At 43.7% G+C, this 21,668-nt stretch overlaps 1 protein-coding gene and 1 long non-coding RNA gene across 7 annotated transcripts in view; one reads left to right on the forward strand and one right to left on the reverse strand.

The window, feature by feature from the left end:
* TNNT1 (troponin T1, slow skeletal type) overlaps positions 1-21,668 on the forward strand; it is an 85,214-nt gene that overhangs the window by 1,001 nt on the left and 62,545 nt on the right. For 4 of the 6 annotated variants that reach the window (XM_056543280.1, XM_056543282.1, XM_056543283.1 and 1 more), the window contains exons 1-2: positions 17,646-17,795; positions 20,076-20,123. In XM_056543280.1, coding sequence (XP_056399255.1) covers positions 20,117-20,123 — 7 coding nt within the window. In that variant the 5' untranslated portion in view covers positions 17,646-17,795; positions 20,076-20,116. Of the gene's footprint in view, positions 1-17,645; positions 17,796-20,075; positions 20,124-21,668 lie in introns of those variants that run through there. The other 2 variants (XM_056543281.1, XM_056543288.1) reach the window with 1 other exon arrangement.
* LOC130293960 (uncharacterized) lies at positions 8,079-17,556 on the reverse strand. The gene is made up of 3 exons (XR_008848334.1): positions 17,425-17,556; positions 14,092-14,169; positions 8,079-8,598 (listed from the first exon to the last, which is right to left on the reverse strand). It is a non-coding gene; the product is annotated as an uncharacterized LOC130293960 (long non-coding RNA).

Consider the following 21,668-nt stretch of genomic DNA (forward strand, 5'->3'; position numbering starts at 1 on the left):
CCCTAATAATAGCTCTACCTGACAATGTAGCAGGAGTGATGACAGTACTTGTCATTAAAAAGAAGCCCCTTAACCACAAGGGCTCCTGTGCATCTGCATTAGTATGTAATACTATCAATATCATATGTGCATTATTTATATTATTTCTTAAGCTTTAATAAAATTAGCATCTAAATGTCTAAGCTATCTACTGGTTGACACCCAGCTTTCTGCCAATACATTTGTAATTCATAAAACCGAATAGCACTTTTTTGACAGGTAAGTGCGACCAATTTTGCTTTCCTTATGTGTCACATACATCTTAGCACATGGGATTTAGGGGAAATATTCTATTACATGGGAGGGACCCCCACAGGACCCCATAATGGTCTAACATTGACTCAGTAAAAGACCAGGGGCGCGACACAGATGTATATTTTGAACCAGACGAAACAGCCTTGGATAACTGATCTCTACAGTTAGGTAAAATTAATAGTACCGTATTTTTTTTTTGCCATATAAGACGCTCCGGCATATAAGACGCACCCAATTTTAAAGGAGGAAAATCTAGAAAAAAAGATTCTGAACCAAATACAATGTAAAGTATAGGACAGTGATCTTCAACCTGCGGACCTCCAGATGGAGCCGTTGGCTGTCCGGGCATACTGGGAGTTGTAGTTTTGCAACATCTGGAGGTCCGCAGGTTGAAGACCACTGGTATAGGAGGTAATACTCACGTGTCCCCGCCACTCCAGACCCGTCACTGCTGCCCTGGATATCGCCCTCCATCACTGTCGCCGCGTCCCCAGGGTGTCCTCGTCGCTCTGGAACGTCTCTGCTGCCGGGTATCCTTGCTCTCCGTCGCCACCATCACGTTGCTGCGCACGCCGCTCCTATTGGATGACGGGACGGCGTGCACGATGACATGATGGCGACCAAGGAGAGCGCCAGCCATGCAGGGGATCCCGGCACGGAGCAGACACCGAGGAGGCAGGTATGGTCCCTCCCGGTGTCCGGTAAGCTGTTCAGGACGCCGCAATTTCACTGTGGCGGTCCCGAACAGCCCGACTGAGCAGCCAGGTTAGTGTCACTTTCGCCTCAGATGCGGCGGTCAGCTTTGATCGCCGCGTCTGAAGGGTTAATACAGGGCATCACCGCCATAGGTGATGTCCTGTATTAGCCGCGGGTCCCGGCCATTGATGGCCGCAGGGACCGCCGCGATAGGACAGGGTTTTAATGTGTATTTGCCGTATAAGACACACCAACTCCCCCCCCCCCCAGTGGGGAAGAAAAAGTGCGTCTTATACGGCGAAAAATACGGTATATATATAATGTTGTTGTCTGCAAATATCTTACCATGAAGTAGTTTCATATGAATAGGTAATATTTAAGGAAGGTGGATACATTTCCCTGAAAAAGTATGAGTTTCTGGGTCACATCATTCACTCCATCAGGTCTACGGTGATGACGAGGATTGTGCCACCGCAAAACACCTGCATGTTTGAATGTTAATAATGTACATGCGGGTTCATAGAGACCATCCATGTACATGTTTTATGTCTTCTTATAGCCAGCAGGGGGATTTTAATAGACGCTTGATGTTACTATTCACAATTCCCTTTCATCTATTTTGCACTTTGATCATTCTCACAAAATCAGGGCACATTAGTTCCATTTTTATATATCACCATTTAAATGATAAACACTGGAACACTGAACCAGTTACATATTTTGGCTTTACATGCTATGAACAAGAAACATTTTAGAAAATAATTGTTTCTATTCGTTATAATGTAAAGGTCACGGACAACTTTGCAAAAAGGTTTGCATTGCAATGTATGTGATTTAATAAATAAAACATATTTACAATTAGTTTAAATCTCGGTCTTCTTCAGCTTGTATGTTGTATCCCCATGCACAGACATAGTTACATTTATACAGGTGTCTGGTCTGAAATATGTATTTATTTGGGGATTTGGTCTGGATTACAGTTTGAATTAAAGGGGTTATCCAGGAAAAGACAGTTTTTTATATATCAACCTGCTCCAGAAAGTTAAACAGATTTGTAAATCACTTCTATTAAAAAATCTTAATCCTTTCAGTACTTATGAGCTTCTGAAGTTGAGTTGTTCTTTTCTGTCTAAGTGCTCTCTGATGACACGTGTCTCGGGAACCGCCCAGTTTGGAAGCAAATCCCCATGGCAAACCGCTTCTACTCTTTGCAGTTCCCGAGACAAGCAGAGATGTCAGCAGAGAGCACTGTTGCCAGACAGAAAACAACAACTAAACTTCAGCAGCTGATAATTATTGAAAGGATTAAGATTTTTTAATAGAAGTAATTTACAAATCTGTTTAACTTTCTGGAGCCAGTTGATATTAAAAAAAAATGTTTTTCCTGGAATACCCCTTTGATCTCATCTGAGGCCTGTGTTATTTTTGGAGCCTGGCTGGAATTATTAAGGATTTTGGTTTGGGGGGCCTGGCCTGGGGGTTTGAATTCAAAGGAAAAAGAAACAGTCCTCACTACATTTATCTTTTATTCCCCATTTGTAATCACCCCATTTGTAATCAGTCCCCGGAGCGTGTTCGCTCCAGGTCTGATTACGGGCGATCACAGGGCGGGCGGCGTGTGACGTCACGCCTCCGCCCCCGTGTGAGCTCACGCTCCGCCCCTCAATGCAAGCCTATGGGAGGGCGCGTGACAGCTATCACGCCCCCTCCCGTAGGCTTGCATTGAGGGGGGGAGCGTGACGTCACACGGGGGGCGCAGGTGTGACGTCACACGCCGCCCGCCCTGTGATCGCCCGTAATCAGACCCGGAGCGAACATGCTCCGGGGACTGATTACAAACGGGGTGCCGCGTGCAAGATCACGGGAGTCCCCAGCGGCAGGACTCCCGCGGTCAGGCATCTTGTCCCCTATCCTTTGGATAGGGAATAAGAGGTCTAAGCACCGGAGTACCCCTTTAACCTCAGTTCCTTCTACTGGTGAGCTGCACCTCTCTTCTTTGGGGTTTGAATTTGTTTTCTTCTGCCTGGTTTGCTTAATGGGTCTTGTCTGGTGTCTGAATTTATTTATGAGCCTGTTCTGAGGTCTGAATTATTGTGGGCTCTGGTATAGTATATGAATTTATTTAGCCATCTGGTTAGTTGACTGTATTTATTTTGGGGGTCTGATGTGGGGTCTAAATAAATTTAGAGATCTAGCCCGGAATAGGGTCTGAATTAACTATAGTTTATTTTCTGGAGTTTGGTTTGGGGTGTTCTTTAGGCAACTGGTTTGGAGTGTGAACATACAGTTTTTACAATGGAATCTGAATACATATTTAGGGTCTGGGGTATGGATTTAGCCTGGAATGAATTCTAAATACATTTGAACATCTGATTTTATTTAGGAGCCTGGTCTTGGTTGTGAATACATTTTGGGCTCTGGTATGGGGTCTGAATTAATGAAGGCATCTGAGCGTGGATCTGAATATTCTAAGGAAGTCTGTTTTAAGGTCTATATCTATTTTTGGTTTTTGGGGTGTGAGTGTATTTAGGGGCCTGAAATATAAGATGGTCTGGGGTCTGAATTAATAGAGAAGTCTTAAATGGAGTCACAATAAAGTGTCATGTATGGTCCAAGACCTGAAATAAACAGAGAATGTGGGGGAACAAATAGAGAACCAGTAATGTGTGTGGTGGGTGAGCGTTCTGATGGCAGAGCCGTGTTTGGTGAATCATTTAATATATACTTGACAAATGTAATGTCTAAATATGGTGTGAATGAAGCCTTAAAGGGGTACTCCGCCCCTGGCATCTTATCCCCTATCCAAAGGATAGGGGATAAGATGTTAGATCACCGTGGTCCCGCTGCTGGGGACCCCGGGGATCGCCGCTGCGGCACCCCGCCATCATTACTGCACAGAGCGAGTTCGCTCTGTGCGTAATAACGGGCGATACAGGGGCCAGAGCAGCGTGACGTCATGGCTCCGCCCCTCATGACATCACGGCCCGTCCCCTTAATGCAAGTCTATGGCAGGGGGCGTGACGACTGCCACGCCCCCTTCCCATAGACTTGTATTGATGGGGCGGGCCGAGACGTCACGAGGGGCGGAGCCGTGACGTAACGATGCTCCAGCCCCTGTATTGCCCGTCATTACATGCAGAGCGATCTCGCTCTGCGCAGTAATGATAGCGGGGTGCTGCAGCAGCGATCCCCGGGGTCCCCAGCAGTGGGACCCCAGCGATCTGACATCTTATCCCCTATCCTTTGGATAGGGGATAAGATGTCTAGGGGCGGAGTACCCCTTTAAAGTAGATGTGGCAAATCTATCAATCAGTAAATCCTTTAATCCATTATCCATAAAATATTAAAATACAGCACATCTTTACAGTAAAAAAAATTACCCGATAATATGGAATTTAAACAGGTCAGAAGCAGAAAGGGGCACTATAACAAATTGTTATAACAAATTATAACAAACATCCTCAGATTATTACTGAATGCAAATATGGATTATTTTATTTATTTTTGTTTGTTCTTTTTCTATTGGCTTATATATGTGGTAGTGTGGGAAAACATATGGAGTGATACTGAACCTGAGGATCACCTCATTAGTGATATGGGACAGGTTGAAGCCTGTTATCCTCAGATAATCCTGTAAGTGAGTGACTCAGACTATCTAGATATAGAACAAGGGAAAATAAACAGTGTCCCATTAACACCATGACTGCCTACTGAGAGAACTAGTTATCATCCACGACTCCATTTATATCACTAATTCAATGAATATTAACAAGACATAATTATAGAATGTCACTGTTGATTGCTATCTAGAACCTAGTATTCTGGAGGAATTGGAGGGAGGGGATTTAAAGGGGTAGCCTGAAATTGAAGATGTTTGGTCACTTTTACTTAACAGGGTACTCCGCCCTTAGACATTTTATCCCCTATCCAAAAGATAGAGCATAAGATGACTGATCGTGGGGGTCCCTCTGCTGGGTTCTCAACGACCTCCCTGTTTCACCCGGCGTTCATTTAGAGCGTTGGGTGCAGTGTCGGAGGCTTGTGACATCATGGCCACTCCCCACTCGTGATGTCACAGCCACGCCCCCTCAATGCAAGTCTATGGGAGGGGGCGTGATGTCCATTACGCCCCCTCCCATAGACTTGCATTGAGGGGGCGTGACCGCGACATCCTGAGTGGGGCGTGGCCGTGATGTCACGAGCCTTTGCCTCACATCGACAGTCATCCGGCAAGGAGCGAAGTTCGCTCAGTGCACCGGATGTCTGGTAATACATCATATGTCATAATCAGTAAAAGAGGTTGATCCGGCTCGGTCCCATTCAGGCCATGTTAACACAGTCGAAATATGTGGAATGTAAACCGTAAAATGTGGTCAGACACATTTATTTAATTCGGCGGCACTAGGACCGCTCAGAAATGTGCCGTCTCCATAGACGTCAATGCATTTCCAAGCGAAATTTCAATGGTTCAATGGTTCTGCAGATGCCGGAATTGGGATTCGTCCTGTGCACAGTGCAGCGGAATTCCATTGAAATTAATGGGACTCTGCAGAATTTCCGAGCTGAATATTCCTGCCAAATTCTGCTTGGCATTGCCTTACTCTTGCAATACCAACCCCAATACATGGAAAGGGTGTCTCCCTGGAATAAAAAGACCATCTTTTCTTCTTCTCACAGATAACCCCTTTAAGCATCGGTTTCCATAGGTTTCAAAAACGATATCTTAAAAGGGTATTCCGGAGGTAAGAAAAACAGATGCCAGAAGGTTAAACAGATTTGTAAATTATGTTCGATGTTTTCCTCTGGAGTACTCCTTTAAAGGAGGATTCCGGGATATGAAAACATATCCGCTATCCTAAGGATAGGGGATAAGTTTCAGATAGCGGGGGGAATCTCCCATACGGGGCCCCGGCAGGCAGAGGCAAGGGGGCGTGTCTGACTACTAAATGATTCTGTGGCCAACACGCCCCCTCAATACATGTCTATGGGAGAGCCAGAGTGCTACATTTGGCAGTGTCTGTATTGAGGGGAGGCGGTGTCGGCCACCACCTCATGCGGTGGGTCAAAGCACGCTATTTCGGCAAGGAGATAGGGACCCCATATGGAAGACCACGAGGGCCTCAGGAGTTGGACCCCCAGTGATCTTAAACTTATCCCCTATCCTTAGGAAAGGGGATACGTTTTCATATCCTGGAGTACTCCTTTAACTCTGTGAATCTTGTATTTAAAAGGTTCAGAGAGTTATAAGGGTACTTCAGAGGAAAAATGTTTTTAAAACAACTGGCTCCAGAAAGATTAACAGATTTGTAAATTTCTTCTTTTTAAAAATCTTAATCCTTCCAGTACTTATGAGCTGCTGTATGCTCCACAGGAAGTTGTATAGTTCTTTTCTGTCTGACCACAGTGCTCTCTGCTGACACCTCTGTCTGTCCAGAGCAGTAGAGGTTTCCTATAGCGATTTTCTCCTGCTCTAGACAGTTTCTGACACGGACAAAGGTGTCAGCAGAGAGAACCATGGGTAGACTGGAACAAACTACACAACTTCCTCTGTAGTATACAGCAGCTGATAAGTACAGGAAGGTTTAAGATTTTTAAATATAAGCAATTTACAAATCTGTTTCTAGCACTTTCTAGCACCAGTTGATTTGAAAACATTTGTTTCCTCTGGAGTACCCCTTTAACTCTCTGAACCTTGTAAATACAATACGATGGTACACCACTGTAGAGTTCCTGTAAAGTAAATCACTAAAGCCTCTATAGTCACCTTCCTAATCTCCAGTGCTCTGTACATTTTAACATATGGAAAACTGTAGGTGTAGACACATGATGGGAATCTCATCCAGTATCTCCTCCTAGTACAGACTGAGAACATGATTCATGGGGTTTATCTGAGCAATGTGACAATGATCTGTGATTTCAGAAGTGTTACTGAATACAGATAGCCCACATCCCTGGCACCCAGGAGGGAGAGGAATGTGTTATATTTAAAGAGATTACAAAGGCCTATGAGACAATAGCAGAACATGAAAATAAACTTGACATTTGAGCAGCTGTCGGGCTCGATCCTGTGCTCTGGATGCTCCGATGGTACCCTGAGATTTTCAGACGGCTTTAATGACAAATTCAGATCCCATTCCAAATATGTCTTGGACAATAAATAACGCAGTTTCAGGATCCCATTGGGACTTGTTAAATATAGAGTTATTGCTGTTTATGTTGGAGCAGAGGTAACCCCACTGAGATTTAACCAATGACATAGGAAGAGCATTCCAGCGCTGTTTGTATAATAAACTTTCCCACTTGCATCTGGATCCCATGACTTCCATCTTATTTCTGTGCTGCTCACCAGCTGTACTAGAGGCCGGCAGAATGAGTCCTTATCCATAATAGTCCTTATAACATCCCTGTGGTGTTCACCCATTGGACTCATGGTCACAGACACACATGAATGTTGGTTCCAATAGCTTAGTGTGCGTTGTCTATTAGGCTTATATGTTCTGCTATCTCAGTCTTACCTGCTGGAAACCAGCTGTGAGTTACACTACTATTCATTTCAATGGGTCCACCGAAAGTCCGCAATGGAGGCAAATAAATTAAGTGGTATCATAGCTTACAGCTGGTTTTCCCCGACGAGTTACCCATGGTGACTTACGTTCATGTGAACGTACTCTTAAAAGGGTACTCCCGTGCCCCAGCGTTCTGTACATGGAGGGGGCGTGGTGTGACGTCACGAGGGGGCATGGCAATTCCCCTCGTGATGTCACGCCAAGCCCCATCCATTCATGTCTATGGGAGGGGCTTGTTGGCCGCCACACCCCCTCCCATAGACATAAATGGAGGAGGCATGGCATGACATCACAAGGGGGCACGGCTGTGACATCACGGCCACTGCCGCCGGTACCCAACATTTGTTTAGAACACCGGGTGCTGCGGTAGATCGCGGGGGGCCCACCGGCAGGACCCCCGCAATCAAACATCTTATCCCCTATCCTTTGGATAGGGGATAAGATGTCTAACAGCAGAATACCCCTTTGAAGCTAGACATCATAAACGGGAACTAGACAGTCTAAGGGGCCCTTCACGCACACACAGGCGTCTTACAGCCACATTTTGCATCCGCATTACAGACTTAATCCTGGCCTTCCCAGCCAAAAAATTGGCGCAGCTTATGACTATATTCACATACTATCTTTTGAGCTGCAGTTTTACTGCTTAAGACATTTACATTTTTAAAAATCAGAAAACAGTTGAATTTACAGATACATTTTAGTTTTCCACAAACTGAGTAAAAAAAACAAACACCTAGAGCATGCTGCCACTAACACATAAAAAGGCATTTTCCATGCATTGTTCCAGTGTTTTTGCCTATTAGGCCATGTTCACATGGCCAAAAATATGCGGAATATCCTACGGAAAATACAGGCGGACATTTTACACATTTGCTTGATTTGGAAATGTGCTGCAGTGGTGCAGTGTTTCTATGGAAGCCGGAATCAGGATTTCTGTGGCAAAAACATCTTCATGCTTTATTTCTTGATTTCTCCAGTGGTGGAGATCAAACTCTTGCTGTCAGGTTCCCTCAGATTTTTACTTTATTTAAAAATCCCACTAAAAATAAAAAAATAAATGAACACATATGAAGAACAAGGTTCTCTGAGGGGCCTGTGGTTGGGTGACTAAATATATATACTTTTATGGTTACATCTATGGTGTTCTGCATTGACTTTCACTAGGTAAGGGAGGAGCTTGATCTGGTTCAGCCTCTCTACTAAGAGGAAGAGAACGTTTAGTGCAGCCTCTCAAGTTAATAGATGTGATGAGGCATCCTCTCTGCTTAGAAGTGTGCAAGTCAGCCTTTCGACTTGATGGAGAGCATTTGTCAGAGGAGGATAGTGTAAGGAGTTTCTATGGAAGCCCTCAAGCTATAGTGACCAGCAAGCCACAGTCCGTGAGTTGTGTGAGGACCACAAGTCTCAGCCAACCCACAGGCCTGCCTTCCTGTTGTTCCATCTGTGCTTACTCTGGGCTGCTACAAAATATGATAAAAATCACAGAAAAAATACCAACTTACTAGTTACTGATACAAGGGCAGGTTAGACACCTATTCCCATTTTGATGCAGATCAGCCATAATGCTACATAAGGTGTAAAATACTGATGAACAACCACTTACATGCCTACTATTCATGGGCGGGGTAGCTGCTTAGTATTATAGGAGGTGTATTGAAGAGACAGCACTGGACTTCACAGCTTGTGCAAGTAATCATCCAGGAGTGCCAGCCCGGAAAAACATACAGAGCATGTAGTAGATACAGCACCAAAAAAGCCGTAGACTCAAATCTTGATGGAGTGTGACTTTATTCGCGCCCCAAAGTGCAACGTTTTGGCAACAAACTGCTTGAGAAAGGTAATTTGTTGCTGAAATGTTGCACTTTGGGGAACGAATAAAGTCACACTCCATCAAGATTTGAATCTCATGCTTAGTATTATAGTTGCACACAGATAAGGCATACACAGGGTGCCAGTTACATGATAGCGTGTAGTGTAGTATGGGCATCACTAATAGGTTGTAAGCCAACATGGTGCACTACACACTATCATGTAACTGGCACCCTGTATATGCCTTATCTGTGTGCAACTATAATACTAAGCAGCAACCCCCCCATGGATAGTAGGCGTGTAAGTGGTTGTTCATCAGTATTTCGCACCTGTGTCACCTTACATAGCATTGTGGCTGATCTGCATCACAGTGGGAATAGATGTCTAACCTGCCATTGTACCAGTAACCAGTAAGTGTGACCTTTTTTCTGGTTCTTGATATTTGTCCCATTTTTCTTGATGATAGCCTCTGAAAAACAACTTGATTTATTGTAATATAAATTCAGTCAACTCACAGACCCCATTTGGGGACTGCTAAAATTTTATAATTGAATGGGATTTCTTTTTTTTTTTTACGCCAGCAATTGCATTTCATGCAGCAATTTGCTTGCCACCAAGAGGAACCCCCCCCCCCAACAGACGCAACTAAACTAATCTGAACCGATCTCCCCAAGTGGATTTCACCACAGAATAATATACATTGGAGATTGACCAACATTTTGGTTGACTAACGTGACTTCACAATATATGACAGGAAGTAAAAATTTTTATCACAAAAAAAAGTAAAAACCACATGTATCCGAGAGCACTGTACCACAATGCATGTGTTTCTGCTAAACAATGAAGCATATTTACAATATTACAAAGAAAGAAGGAATGGCACTCACCGCTTACTGTAATTTCTTATCTTTTATTCTTCATAAAGTGCAGGTGCTTTAAAAAGGCATTTCACCCAGCCGGGTGTGGACGCCAGTGCGCGTACTACAGGTAACAATTGTTTCGCTCTGGTTTGAGCTTCAACAGACCTTGTTGAAGCTCAAGCCAGAGCGAAACAATTGTTACCTGTAGCACTCGCACTGGCGTCCACACCCGGCTGGGTGAAATGCCTTTTTAAAGCACCTGCACTTTATGAAGAATAAAAGATAAGAAATTACAGTAAGCGGTGAGTGCCATTCCTTCTTTCTTTGTATACTTGGATCTTGGATATTCTTCGTCTTCATAAGGAATTGAGCACCACTAACTGTTATGGGACTGACCTGGTTCACATAGGAGTCACGGGAAGCTTGGCAGTGCCGGACAGCTTTTTCTAATCCAAGTTGATATTTACAATATTAAATTATATTTGCAACAACCTCTGTTTATATGTAAATATGAAAAAAGAAATAAGTGCAAATTAGCTTACCACGATATTGTTACGTTATGCGCAACGGCCCCACACGCTGGCCGTGAGTGCATGGTCCCCTTACCGTCTGCTGCCAATGGGGCTGGGACTCACATTGCGGGATGCGCCCACATGCGGGACTCGTCCGCATGCGAGCCTCAGTCCGTCACTCTCCGGGTGTTTCTCCTGCCTCTGCCTCTCTGCTCCGGCGCGCGTGTCCCCATCCCCTAAGGTGAGCGCGCACCGGAGCTTTAAGATTTAAAGGGCCAGTATGCTCATTAGTGTAATCCCCCTGTGGCTCATTTATAAATTCCTCTACCCTCCTCAGTTCCTTGCCAGATCTTTGTTGCCTTGTGCCTTTGAGAAAGCTTTCCTCTGTATTGCCTTGCCGTGTACCAGATCTCCTGCTCTTGTGACTTCACTATGCTCCTCTGCCACCTGCCTACTGAACTCCTGCTTCGCGTCAACTGTGCTACTGTGCCGCCTGCCCTGACCTTCTGCTAACCAGACTACAAGTTGCCTTATCCCTCCTGTGCCTCGCATCTCCTCAGCCCCTGTATGGTCGAGCCGTGCCGGGGGTAGCGACCTGGGTGTCTCCTGCCGCACCAAGTCCATCCCGCTTTGCGGTGGGCTCTGGTGAAAACTAGCGGCACCTTAGACTCCACTCCCTGGTACGGTCCGAGTCATCTGCCACACAGGTCCAGCGGATCCACATCCACCGGGGTTCCTGTCTTCAGAAACGTGAGTGTTACACAAATGAAAAACGTTCTGTATAGAACGCACTATTAAAGGAGTGTCTAGGGACATTTCTATTATTATTATTTTTAAGAAAGGGCCCTGTGTGCTGCAAAAATAAAATAATAAAGCCTACTCACCTGTCCTGACCCCAGTCACTGCCTTTTCTGAGTTTTTCCGGTCCCAATAGCTCTCCGCTTCTTCCTGCTTCAGATAATATGCAAAATCCTGCAGGAGCTGCCCAATGAGCCAATCGCTGTCTGCTATGAGGCTGAGAGGTCATTTCCTTTAGGGTTAGGACATCATTGTAAACAGGAAAATGGGGAGGGCACTGTGGTCTGTTAGCTGTCAGAAAGTCAGTCCTGGCATCCTTATTATTAAAAAAATTATTGTTCACGGACAAACCCTTTAAGGTATATGGACCTAAGAAAAGCTTCTGCTCTAATAGACCCTGCAGATCCATATGATACATGGGCAGAAAGTCCTCTACATGGCCAGAATGTTATAGGAACCACCACCACCCCCATGTGCTGATTCTATATCATCTTCTGGGCACCAAATGTTACATACTTGCTCAGCCAATCAGTTTGTCTGTTTGCCTGGTTTCTAGCATTGTGCCAAAATGACTCCTTGACAGGGAATGAGAGGGCAAAAAAGAACAACACACACTCACCTTCTGTGTGGCTGCTCCAGAGTCTCTATAGGATGTGCCTGGGTGACCTTACTTTAAACTGTGTGCACAATGCCACATCCAATCGCTGGCCAGTCATGTGCACTTACCCTTGCACATGACTCCTGAGGCCAATGATTTGCTTTAATTCCGAGTGCAGTGTATGGTGATGTCAACAGGGCACTTCCACCGAGAACTCCAGAGTATCGGCAGTGCTAAACAATGGGGCAAATGGTGGGCAAGTGGAGAGGGCATAAGACCCCTATCAGAATCTAAAAAACTGTTCTAAAAGATATTATCTGAGGATTCAAATATGTCAAGGCCTAGCACAGAAAGGTGAAGGTATTCTCAGCTCCAGAAGCAAGCATACTAGATATACGTAAATTCACACAAACAGCATCCGCTGTGGATTTGAAATAGTAAAATCTGCAATTGTGGATCCACAAATGTGGATTTTAGAATGTAGTTCTTATGTACCTTTCACTGCTTTGTAAAATCAGATTTTACAACTGCGGATTCACAGTTTTACAGCCAGTGTATGAATACACACTTAAAATAGAAAATATAGTTTAGAAAGCCTATTTTTTCCAAGGGAATTAATAGACGAGAGAATCCACTGTCTGGGACTCTCTGGAGGGCCTGACACATCTATGTTTTACACAGACAACCTATTAATATGTGTAAGGGTACGTTCCCACACAGCGTATTTTGCTGCTTATTTGCTGCGTATTTGGTGCTGCGTATTTTGCTACCCATTGACTTCAACAGAGAAAATAAAATACGCAGCAGCAAATACGCAGCAAATACGCCGTGTGGGAATGTACCCTAATGCTTCATTTCTCCTGTGGTGGCACTGCAGGAAAATTTAGAACTTGTTTGATTTTCTCAAAGTGTAAATTTTCAGGGACATCAGCAACCAGAACCCTGTGTTCAGCTTACCAACAGGAAATCTTTCTAACAAAAACAAATTGTCCATAGAGGAGAACCCCATTAATTATGCTATTCACATATATTTCTTCTTAATTGGTAAGTTGAAAAAGTCCAATACTGTGCTGTTAACCAGGTCCTATTGGTGATACTTTTAAAATATTATTTGAAAGCGGTAACATTGTTCTCAAATCAACTGATGCCAGAAAGTTATAGAAATGTAAATTCTACCTCTATTTAAAAACACAAGCCTTCCAGTACTTATCAGCTGCTGTATGACCTAGAGGAAGTTGTGTAGTCCTTTCTTTATAATGACTTTGACATTGCACATGTACAGAGGTGGGAATCTTGTTCGCCAATATCTCCCACCCTCAGAAACATGAAGGTCATTATAGGGCAGTACTGAGCAGTGTAAGCTGTGAATTAAAGGGATACTCCAGTGAAAAACATTTTTTTTTAAATCAACTGATGGCAGAAAGTTAAATTACTTCTATAAAAAAAATCTTCTTATCCTTCTAGTAATCTTCTTATCCTTCTAGTACTTATCAGCTGCTGTATGTTCCAGAGGAAGTTGAGTTGTCCTTTTCTGTCTGACCCAGTGCTCCCCGCTGCCACTTCTGTCTGTGTCAGGAACCTTCCAGAGTAGGAGAAAACTCTCACAGCAAATCTTTCCTGCTCTGGACAGTTCCTGACATGGTGTCAGCAGGGAGCACAATGTCAGATTAGAAATAACTAAATGACTTTTGGGGCATATGACAGCTGAAATATATTAGAAGACTTGATTTGGTGAAATAAATGTAATTTACAAATCTGCATAACTTTTTGGCAGCAGTTGATTAAAAAATAAATTAAAAAAATCTCCGGAATACCCCTTTAACTCCTCATTGCATTAGTATGTCTGTTAACATCTGTGAGATTAATGCAGGGACCTTAGTCTTACAACAGTTCTCAATAATCCTATTACACTCCTGCATTTCATTTCTTTGTCTCATCTGTTCTAGATTTAATACCAGGTTATTGTTAGATAGCGGTGTCTGCTGAAAATAGATCAGTCCTCAGATAGTTCCACTCCTCTGGCATTTTCTGACCTGAAAAGGAGAAATAATATTTATGTGCAGCTTAAGGATACATTCTCCATTCCTGGAACAACAAGAAGCCCTTATCCTAAAAGCTGGTTAAATATCAGAAGTAGAATGATATCCAGGGGCTTTAGAGAGGGCACACATATAGATTGGTCTGGCAGATGCCCAATATAAAGCCCATTGCTGCAGAAACCTCCCAACAATGAATCATAGGAGCGGAACCATAAGCGACTGTAATGAGTCTAGATATCAGTCACACTCCCTTATGGAGTATACTGCAGGCGCTACCGATGTGCTTACATAGTGTTATAAATGTCCTCCCCATTATTTGCAGTGACGAGCAGCATTGCCCATATTGGAATTCGCGATATTTCGCGAATATATAGACGAATATTCATCCTATATTTGTGAATTTCACATATTCATTATATTAGCATATTCGCGTATTCGTTATATTCACATATTCGCATATTCGAGGAAGAAAACAGTGAGGGGGTGGGCAACTTTACTATTGGTTGCTAGGGATGTTGTTGATAACCTCTGACAAGTATATTTGCATCATTCTAATTGGCTCACAAGTGAAAAGAAGGAATATGTGAATATGCGCATATACGGGAAAAAAATGAATATTCGTCATTTTGAATATATAGCGAATATATTCGCAATATTTGTGAATTCGCAAATTTGCGATAAAAATTCAAAATGCGAATATTCGCGCCCAACACTAATTATTTGTCTGACAAACAAGTGATTATATATCTATTTTGTTATCATTTGTATATTGATCTGTTGACTGTCACGATTCGGCTAGCTGGTTGTGGATCCTCTGTGTCAGCGAGGGATTGGCGTGGACCGTGCCGGTGGACCGGTTCTAAGATGCTACTGGTGTTCACCAGAGCCCGCCGCAAAGCGGGATGGTCTTGCTGCGGCGGTAGCAACCAGGTCGTATCCACTAGCAACGGCTCAACCTCGCTGACTGCTGAGAAGGCGTGGGACAGAAGGACTAGGCAGAGGCAAGGTCAGACATAGCAGAAGGTCGGGGCAGGCGGCAAGGTTCGTAGTCAAGATGGATAGCAGGAGTTCAGGAACACAGGCTTTGGACAACACTAACCGCTTTCACTGGCACAAGGCAACAAGATCCGGCAAGGAAGTGCAGGGGAAGTGAGGTAATATAGCCAGGGAGCAGGTGGAAGCTAATTAGGCTAATTGGGCCAGGCACCAATCATTGGTGCACTGGCCCTTTAAGTCTCAGAGAGCTGGCGCGCGCGCGCCCTAGAGAGCGGAGCCGCGCGCGCCAGCACATGAAAGCCGGGGACCGGGACGGGTAAGTGACTTGGGATGCGATTCGCGAGCGGGCGCGTCCCGCTATGCGAATCGCATCCCCGCCGGCAATGTCAGTGCAGCGCTCCCGGTCAGCGGGTCTGACCGGGGCGCTGCAGAGAGAGAGACGCCGTGAGCGATCCGGGGAGGAGCAGGGACCCGGAGCGCTCGGCATAACATTGACTTTTATAATATGTGAATCCTGCACATCATGTAAGCAACAAACCCATCAATGTATAGAGGGAACAGAGCCAACATGCTGCCCTTTGCCTGCGATTCCGTTAATATGAACATATGCAGGACCTTTTTCTATATTTGTGTTATTCCTGGAACCTAAAAGGGTCTATAAAATTTCCACCCTAACCTTTAGGGCAGTGTTTCCCAACCAGGGTGCCTCCAGCTGTTGCAAAACTACAACTCCCAGCCTGCCCGGACAGCCTTCGGCTGGGAGTTGTAGTTTTGCAACAGCTGGAGGCACCCTGGTTGGGAAACACTGGCATAGGGACTTGTACACATTCACATGCTTGCATTCTTTTCTCTCAGGCTCTCTGGAAGGCTGTCCAGGCATGCTGGGAGTTGTAGTTTTGCAATAGCTGGAGGCACTCTGGTTGGGAAACACTGTCATAAGGACTTGTACACACACACATTCTTGTATTCTTTTCTCTCAGGCTCTCTCGAAGGCTGTCCGGGCATGCTGGGAGTTGTAGTTTTACAACAGCTGGAGGCACTCTGGTTGGGAAACACTGGCATAGGGACTTGTACACATATGCTTGTATTCTTTCCTCTCAGGCTCTCTCGAAAGCTGTCCGGGCATGCTGGGAGTTGTAGTTTTGCAACAGCTGGAGGCACCCAGGTTGGAAAACACTGCTTTAGGGTGCGTTCACACTGAGTAATTCAAGAGGAATTTACTCGAGTAATTCCTCTTGAATTCTCCGCTCCAAATGAATGCACTTCTCCTCTGCCCATTGACTTTAAAGGGGTTATGCAGGAAAAAAAATTTTTTTTATAAATCAACTGGCTCCAGAAAGTTAAACAGATTTGTAAATTACTTCTATTAAAAAATCTTAATCCTTTCAGTACTTATGAGCTTCTTAAGTTTAGGTTGTTGTTTTCTGTCTAAGTAATCTCTGATGACACGTGTCTCGGGAACCACCCAGTTTAGAAGAGTTTTGCTATGGGGATTTGCTTCTAAACTGGGCGTTTCCTGAGACAGGTGTCATCAGAGAGCACATAGACAGAAAAGAACAACCTTAACTTCAGAAGCTCATAAGTACTGAAAGGATTAAGATTTTTTAATAGAAGTAATATACAAATCTGTTTAACTTTCTGGAACCAGTTGATATATATAAAAAAAAGTTTTTTCCTGGAATACCCCTTTAATGTTTTTTCCGTTGTCCTGTTCACACTGCAGAAATTCTGCTAGCGGAATTTTGACGCTGAATTCCGTTCCGCTTGAAGAAAGAGCATGTTCATTCTTCAAGCGGAATCCGCTAGCAGAAATCAATAGAAGTCAATGGTAAAAAAAATTCCGCCCAACATAGTTTTCGGACAGAATTTGTGCGGAAAACCCTTCACTTCTTTCTCCCCCATTTCCGCACTCAAATTCTGCACAAATTGCGCACACATTTTGCGCAAAAATAAAATAATTTTTACCGCCCGTAAATTCCTCTTGATTTGCTCAGTGTGAACGTACCCTTAGGGTGTGTTCAGACGTTTTTTAATTGCAACTATTAAATACAAAGCCAGGAACAGATCATAAATGGAGGATATATAAAAAGGGAAGAATGAGACTTCTCTTTTTTTCCCTGTCTTTATGTTTAATAATTGCAATTTAAAATGAAAACATATGAGCACACCATAAAAATGGCCATATAATAGCGAAAACATGTTAGAAAACTTATAGATTATTTATACATTACTAGTTACTTATGTATGATTTACTTAGACATTGATATTGTGCACAGGGGCAGTATGGTGGCTCAGTGGTTAGCACTGTTTCCTTGCAGCGCTGGGGTCCTAGGTTTAAATGCCACCAAGGACAATGGGGGAGATTTATCTTAACCTGTCTAGAGGAAAAGTTGCCCAGTTGCCCATAGCAACCAATCAGATTGCTGCTTTCATTTTTAACAACTCCTCTGCAAACTGAAAGAAGCGATCTGATTGGTTGCTATGGGCAACTGGGCAACTTTCCCTCTGGACAGGTTTTGATAAATCTCCCCCAATATCTGTGTGGGTTTCCTCCCCCACTCAAAAAACATATTGATAGGTGAATTTAGATTGTGAGCCACAATGGGACATGAACTAATTGCCGAGTATGTTGGTGCCATATAAATAAAGAAGTATTATATAAATAAAGAAGTATTATTACATTCAGCTGTGGTAGTAATTTTTAGTAAAGTACAAAAAGGAATTGATGCCATATTGGTTGTCATTTTCTAATTACGAAATCTACATATTACCTTATATAGCAAAGAAAAGGATATACTGCATAAAGTGCACACCCAAATGATATAATAGCTTAATGAATTATAATGGCCCTCATTTACTTAGAAAATCGGGTTGTAAGTCTATGTTGCTTTCTTACCCGACTGCTTTTCCCCCTGGTATTTATTATTATGTCGCATCCTGTTTGTCGCACGTGGGTTTTGTCGGTTTTGCTTTCGAATTCCTCTGAGTTGTCGGGAAAAAATCCACAACAATACAACAAATTTGGGTTGGAAACCTTTATAAATACGTGGGAAAGCTCAGAAATGTTGGGTTACGCCCCTTTTTCGGGTTTGGGAGAATCCACGTCGGGTCCGTCGGGAAAAAATGTCGCATCGTGTCGCAGACTGGTGCACGATGTCTGCAACATGGCGCAGACAAAGATGCACCAAAAAGACCTGACAAAAGAAGTCGGGTTTAGAATAGTAAATGAGGGCCAATATCTTTATTATAGAAACCACCTATAAAGCAGAGAAGACAAGATACATCTAAAAACAATAAAAAGCTCAAAACTATGAGTCAAACACAACAAATAGGGGAGGGGCCGTGAACCCCTAACCCCAACCCTGTCCTGTAGGTGATACAACAATGCACTGCTAGTGCTCCAAAGAAACATAGTAACAAACAAAAAGGTGTCATATAATAATGAGAGAGAATGCTGTCCTGGTACAAAAATAATAATAAATTCACAATAATAATGTAAAACCACAGCCGGAGGAGCAGGTATGCAGATAATAACAGGGCAGGGTGGCTGGAGCCCCACATGTTCCGTCACTCTGGGGTGACTTCCTCAGGGGGGTTGTCATCCTTTTCTTTGCTATATATATTGTGTGCCTTTTTGCTGTCAGTAGCACCCCTATTAATGTACTTTTTAGGATGAGCCCTTCCTCTCCCTTTTTCTTTATCTACTTATTACCTGTTAATATTCCCAACTATAGTATATCCTGTAATTATAAGTGCATCATAGACATTGAGTAGCTTTCATGTAATAACATGTATACCACAAAACAATATCACATTTGGCTGTAGTATCGGAAAATGTATATATACCATTTTTTTCGCCGTATAAGACGCACTTTTTCTTCCCCAAAACTGGGGGGGGGGGGGGGGGGTGGGGGAGTTGGTGTGTCTTATACGGCGTATACACATTAAAACCCTGTCCTATCGGGTCGGTCCCTGCGGCTTATACAGGACATCACCGATCGTGGTGAAGCCCTGTATTAACCCTTCAGACACAGCGATCAAAGCTGACTGCCGCGTCTGAAGCGAAAGGGACAGTAACCCGGCTGCTCAGTCGGACTGTTCGGGACCGCCGCGGTGTCCCGAACAGCTTACAGGACAGCGGGAGGGACCTTACCTGCCTCCTCTGTGTCTGCTCCGTGCCGGGATCCCCTGCATGGCTGGCGCTCTCCTTCGTCATCATCACGTTGTTGCGCACGCCGCCCCGTCATCCAATAGGAGCGGCGTGCGTAGCAGCTTGCGTAGTGACGTGATGGCGGCGACAGAGAGCGAGGATACCAGAGCGACGGGGACAGCCCGGGGACACGGCGACAGCGATGGAGGGCGGCATCCAGGGCAACGGTGACGGGTCCGGAGCGGCGGGGACATGTGAGTATTACCTCCTTCAGTGGTCTTCAACCTGCGGACCTCCAGATGTTGCAAAACTACAACTCCTGGCATGCCCGGACAGCCAACGGCTGTCCGGGCATGCTGGGAGTTGTAGTTTTGCAACATCTGGAGGTCCGCAGGTTGAAGGTTCAGAATCTTTTTTTTCTAGGTTTTTGTGCTTTAAAATTGGGTGCGTCTTATATGCCGGAGGGTCTTATATGGCGAAAAATACGGTATATATATATATATATATATATATATATATATATACATATATATATATATATATATATATGTTATTATAGGTCAGCATTAAATTCATTGAAGGTTTGTCCTATCATTACATCTTTGTGTCTTCTTTAGCTACCATTTTATGTTTCTAGGTCTTCCTCTACTGTTTACCATACAGTTTACCATAGAGTATTGCTGCATTTCCATATGGAATACAGTTTGTTTGTTTTTGGGACATGCTGATATATTTCTGTGTTCTTAATCTACAGGTGAACAACTACCACAATGTCTGATACAGAAGAAGTGGAATATGAGGAGTAAGTAATAAATACACTATAATGTTCCTTTGTTGGCAGGGGCGTAGCTAGGTAGCAGAGGTAGCAGTCGCACTGGGCCCTGGTGCCTAAGGGGGGGCCCCAAAGCACATCTACCCCATTAGATACCAGAATAATTATTGACATATGGGGCCCTGTTGCAGACTTTGCAATGGGGCCCAGAAGCTACAAGTTACACATCTGACATTTTTAGAAAAATATTGTCTTGAGGAGAAAGTGATCTGACCTAGAATAACAATTGAGGTGTTTTATGAAGATTTCAAGTCTTAAAGGGGCACTCTGGTGGAAAACTTTTTTTTTTAAATGAACTAATGCCAGAAAGTTAAACAGATTTGTAAATAACTTCAATTAAAAAATGTTTACCCTTCCAGTACTTTTTAGCAGCTGTATGCTACAGAGGAAATTCTTTTCTTTTGGAATTTCTTTTTTGTCTTGTCCGCAGTGCTCTCTGCTGACACCTCTGTCCATATCAGGAATTGTCCAGAGCAGCATAGGTTTGCTATGGGGATTTTCTCCTGCTCTGGACAGTTCCTGATACGTGCATCAGGTGTCAGCAGAGAGCACTGTAATTTACAAATCTGTTTAACTTTCTGATTAAAATTTTTTTTCCCACCGGAGTACCCCTTTGAGGCTATGTTTGAACGTTGACTTTTTACAGCATTTTTGCTGTTTCTTGGCTGTTTCTGCAGCAATTTTCCAAAATCGCAACAAAAAAAGATCACACATTTTACTGTTATTTGCACAACAGCAAAACCAGAAAAAACACAGCAATGTGTGCATAGGGTTTAGAAGAGCAGTCTAAGGCTGGGTTCACACTACGGAATTTCTGACTATAATTCCACTTAGGTCGGAAATTTCCATTGCAGGTAGGAGATTCTGTAGTGTGGACCTCGCCTTAGAGTGCATATGTCACATAAAATAGAATTGTTAAAGGGGAACTCCGGTGGGAAATTTTTTTTTTCAAATCAACTGCTGTAAGAAAGTTAAACAGATTTGTAAATCACTTCTATTTACAAATATTAACCCTTCTAGTACTTATCAACTGCTGTATACTACATATAAACTACAGAGGAATTTGTGAAGTTCTTTCCAGTCTGACCACAGTGCTCTCTGCTGACACCTCTGTCCGTGTCAGGAACTGTCCAGAGCAGGAGAGGTTTTCTATGGGGATTTGCTTTTAATCTGGACAGTTCCTGACACAGACAGAGGTGACAGAAAATAAATTCACAAATTGCTCTGTTTTATACAGCAGCTTATAAGTACTGGAAGGATCAAAAATTTTTTATAGAATCAATTTACAAATCTGTTTAACTTTCAGTCACCAGTTGATTTGAAAACATTTGTTTCCCCCAGAGATCCCCTTTAAGCTGTGCACACAGTGCAGTAAGGTTTCAGAAGCCTAATCCAGGCATACCAGACGTCAATGGCTCTCTCCGCGACTAAATGATGCCACCTCCTTTCTTGATTGACATACCTGCCCGCCGTGGCCCTGTATTGTTTTCCCGCACATGCTACATCAGTGAGCGG

This window comes from Hyla sarda, chromosome 10, assembly GCF_029499605.1.
Source record: "Hyla sarda isolate aHylSar1 chromosome 10, aHylSar1.hap1, whole genome shotgun sequence".
NCBI classification, from domain to species: domain Eukaryota; kingdom Metazoa; phylum Chordata; class Amphibia; order Anura; family Hylidae; genus Hyla; species Hyla sarda.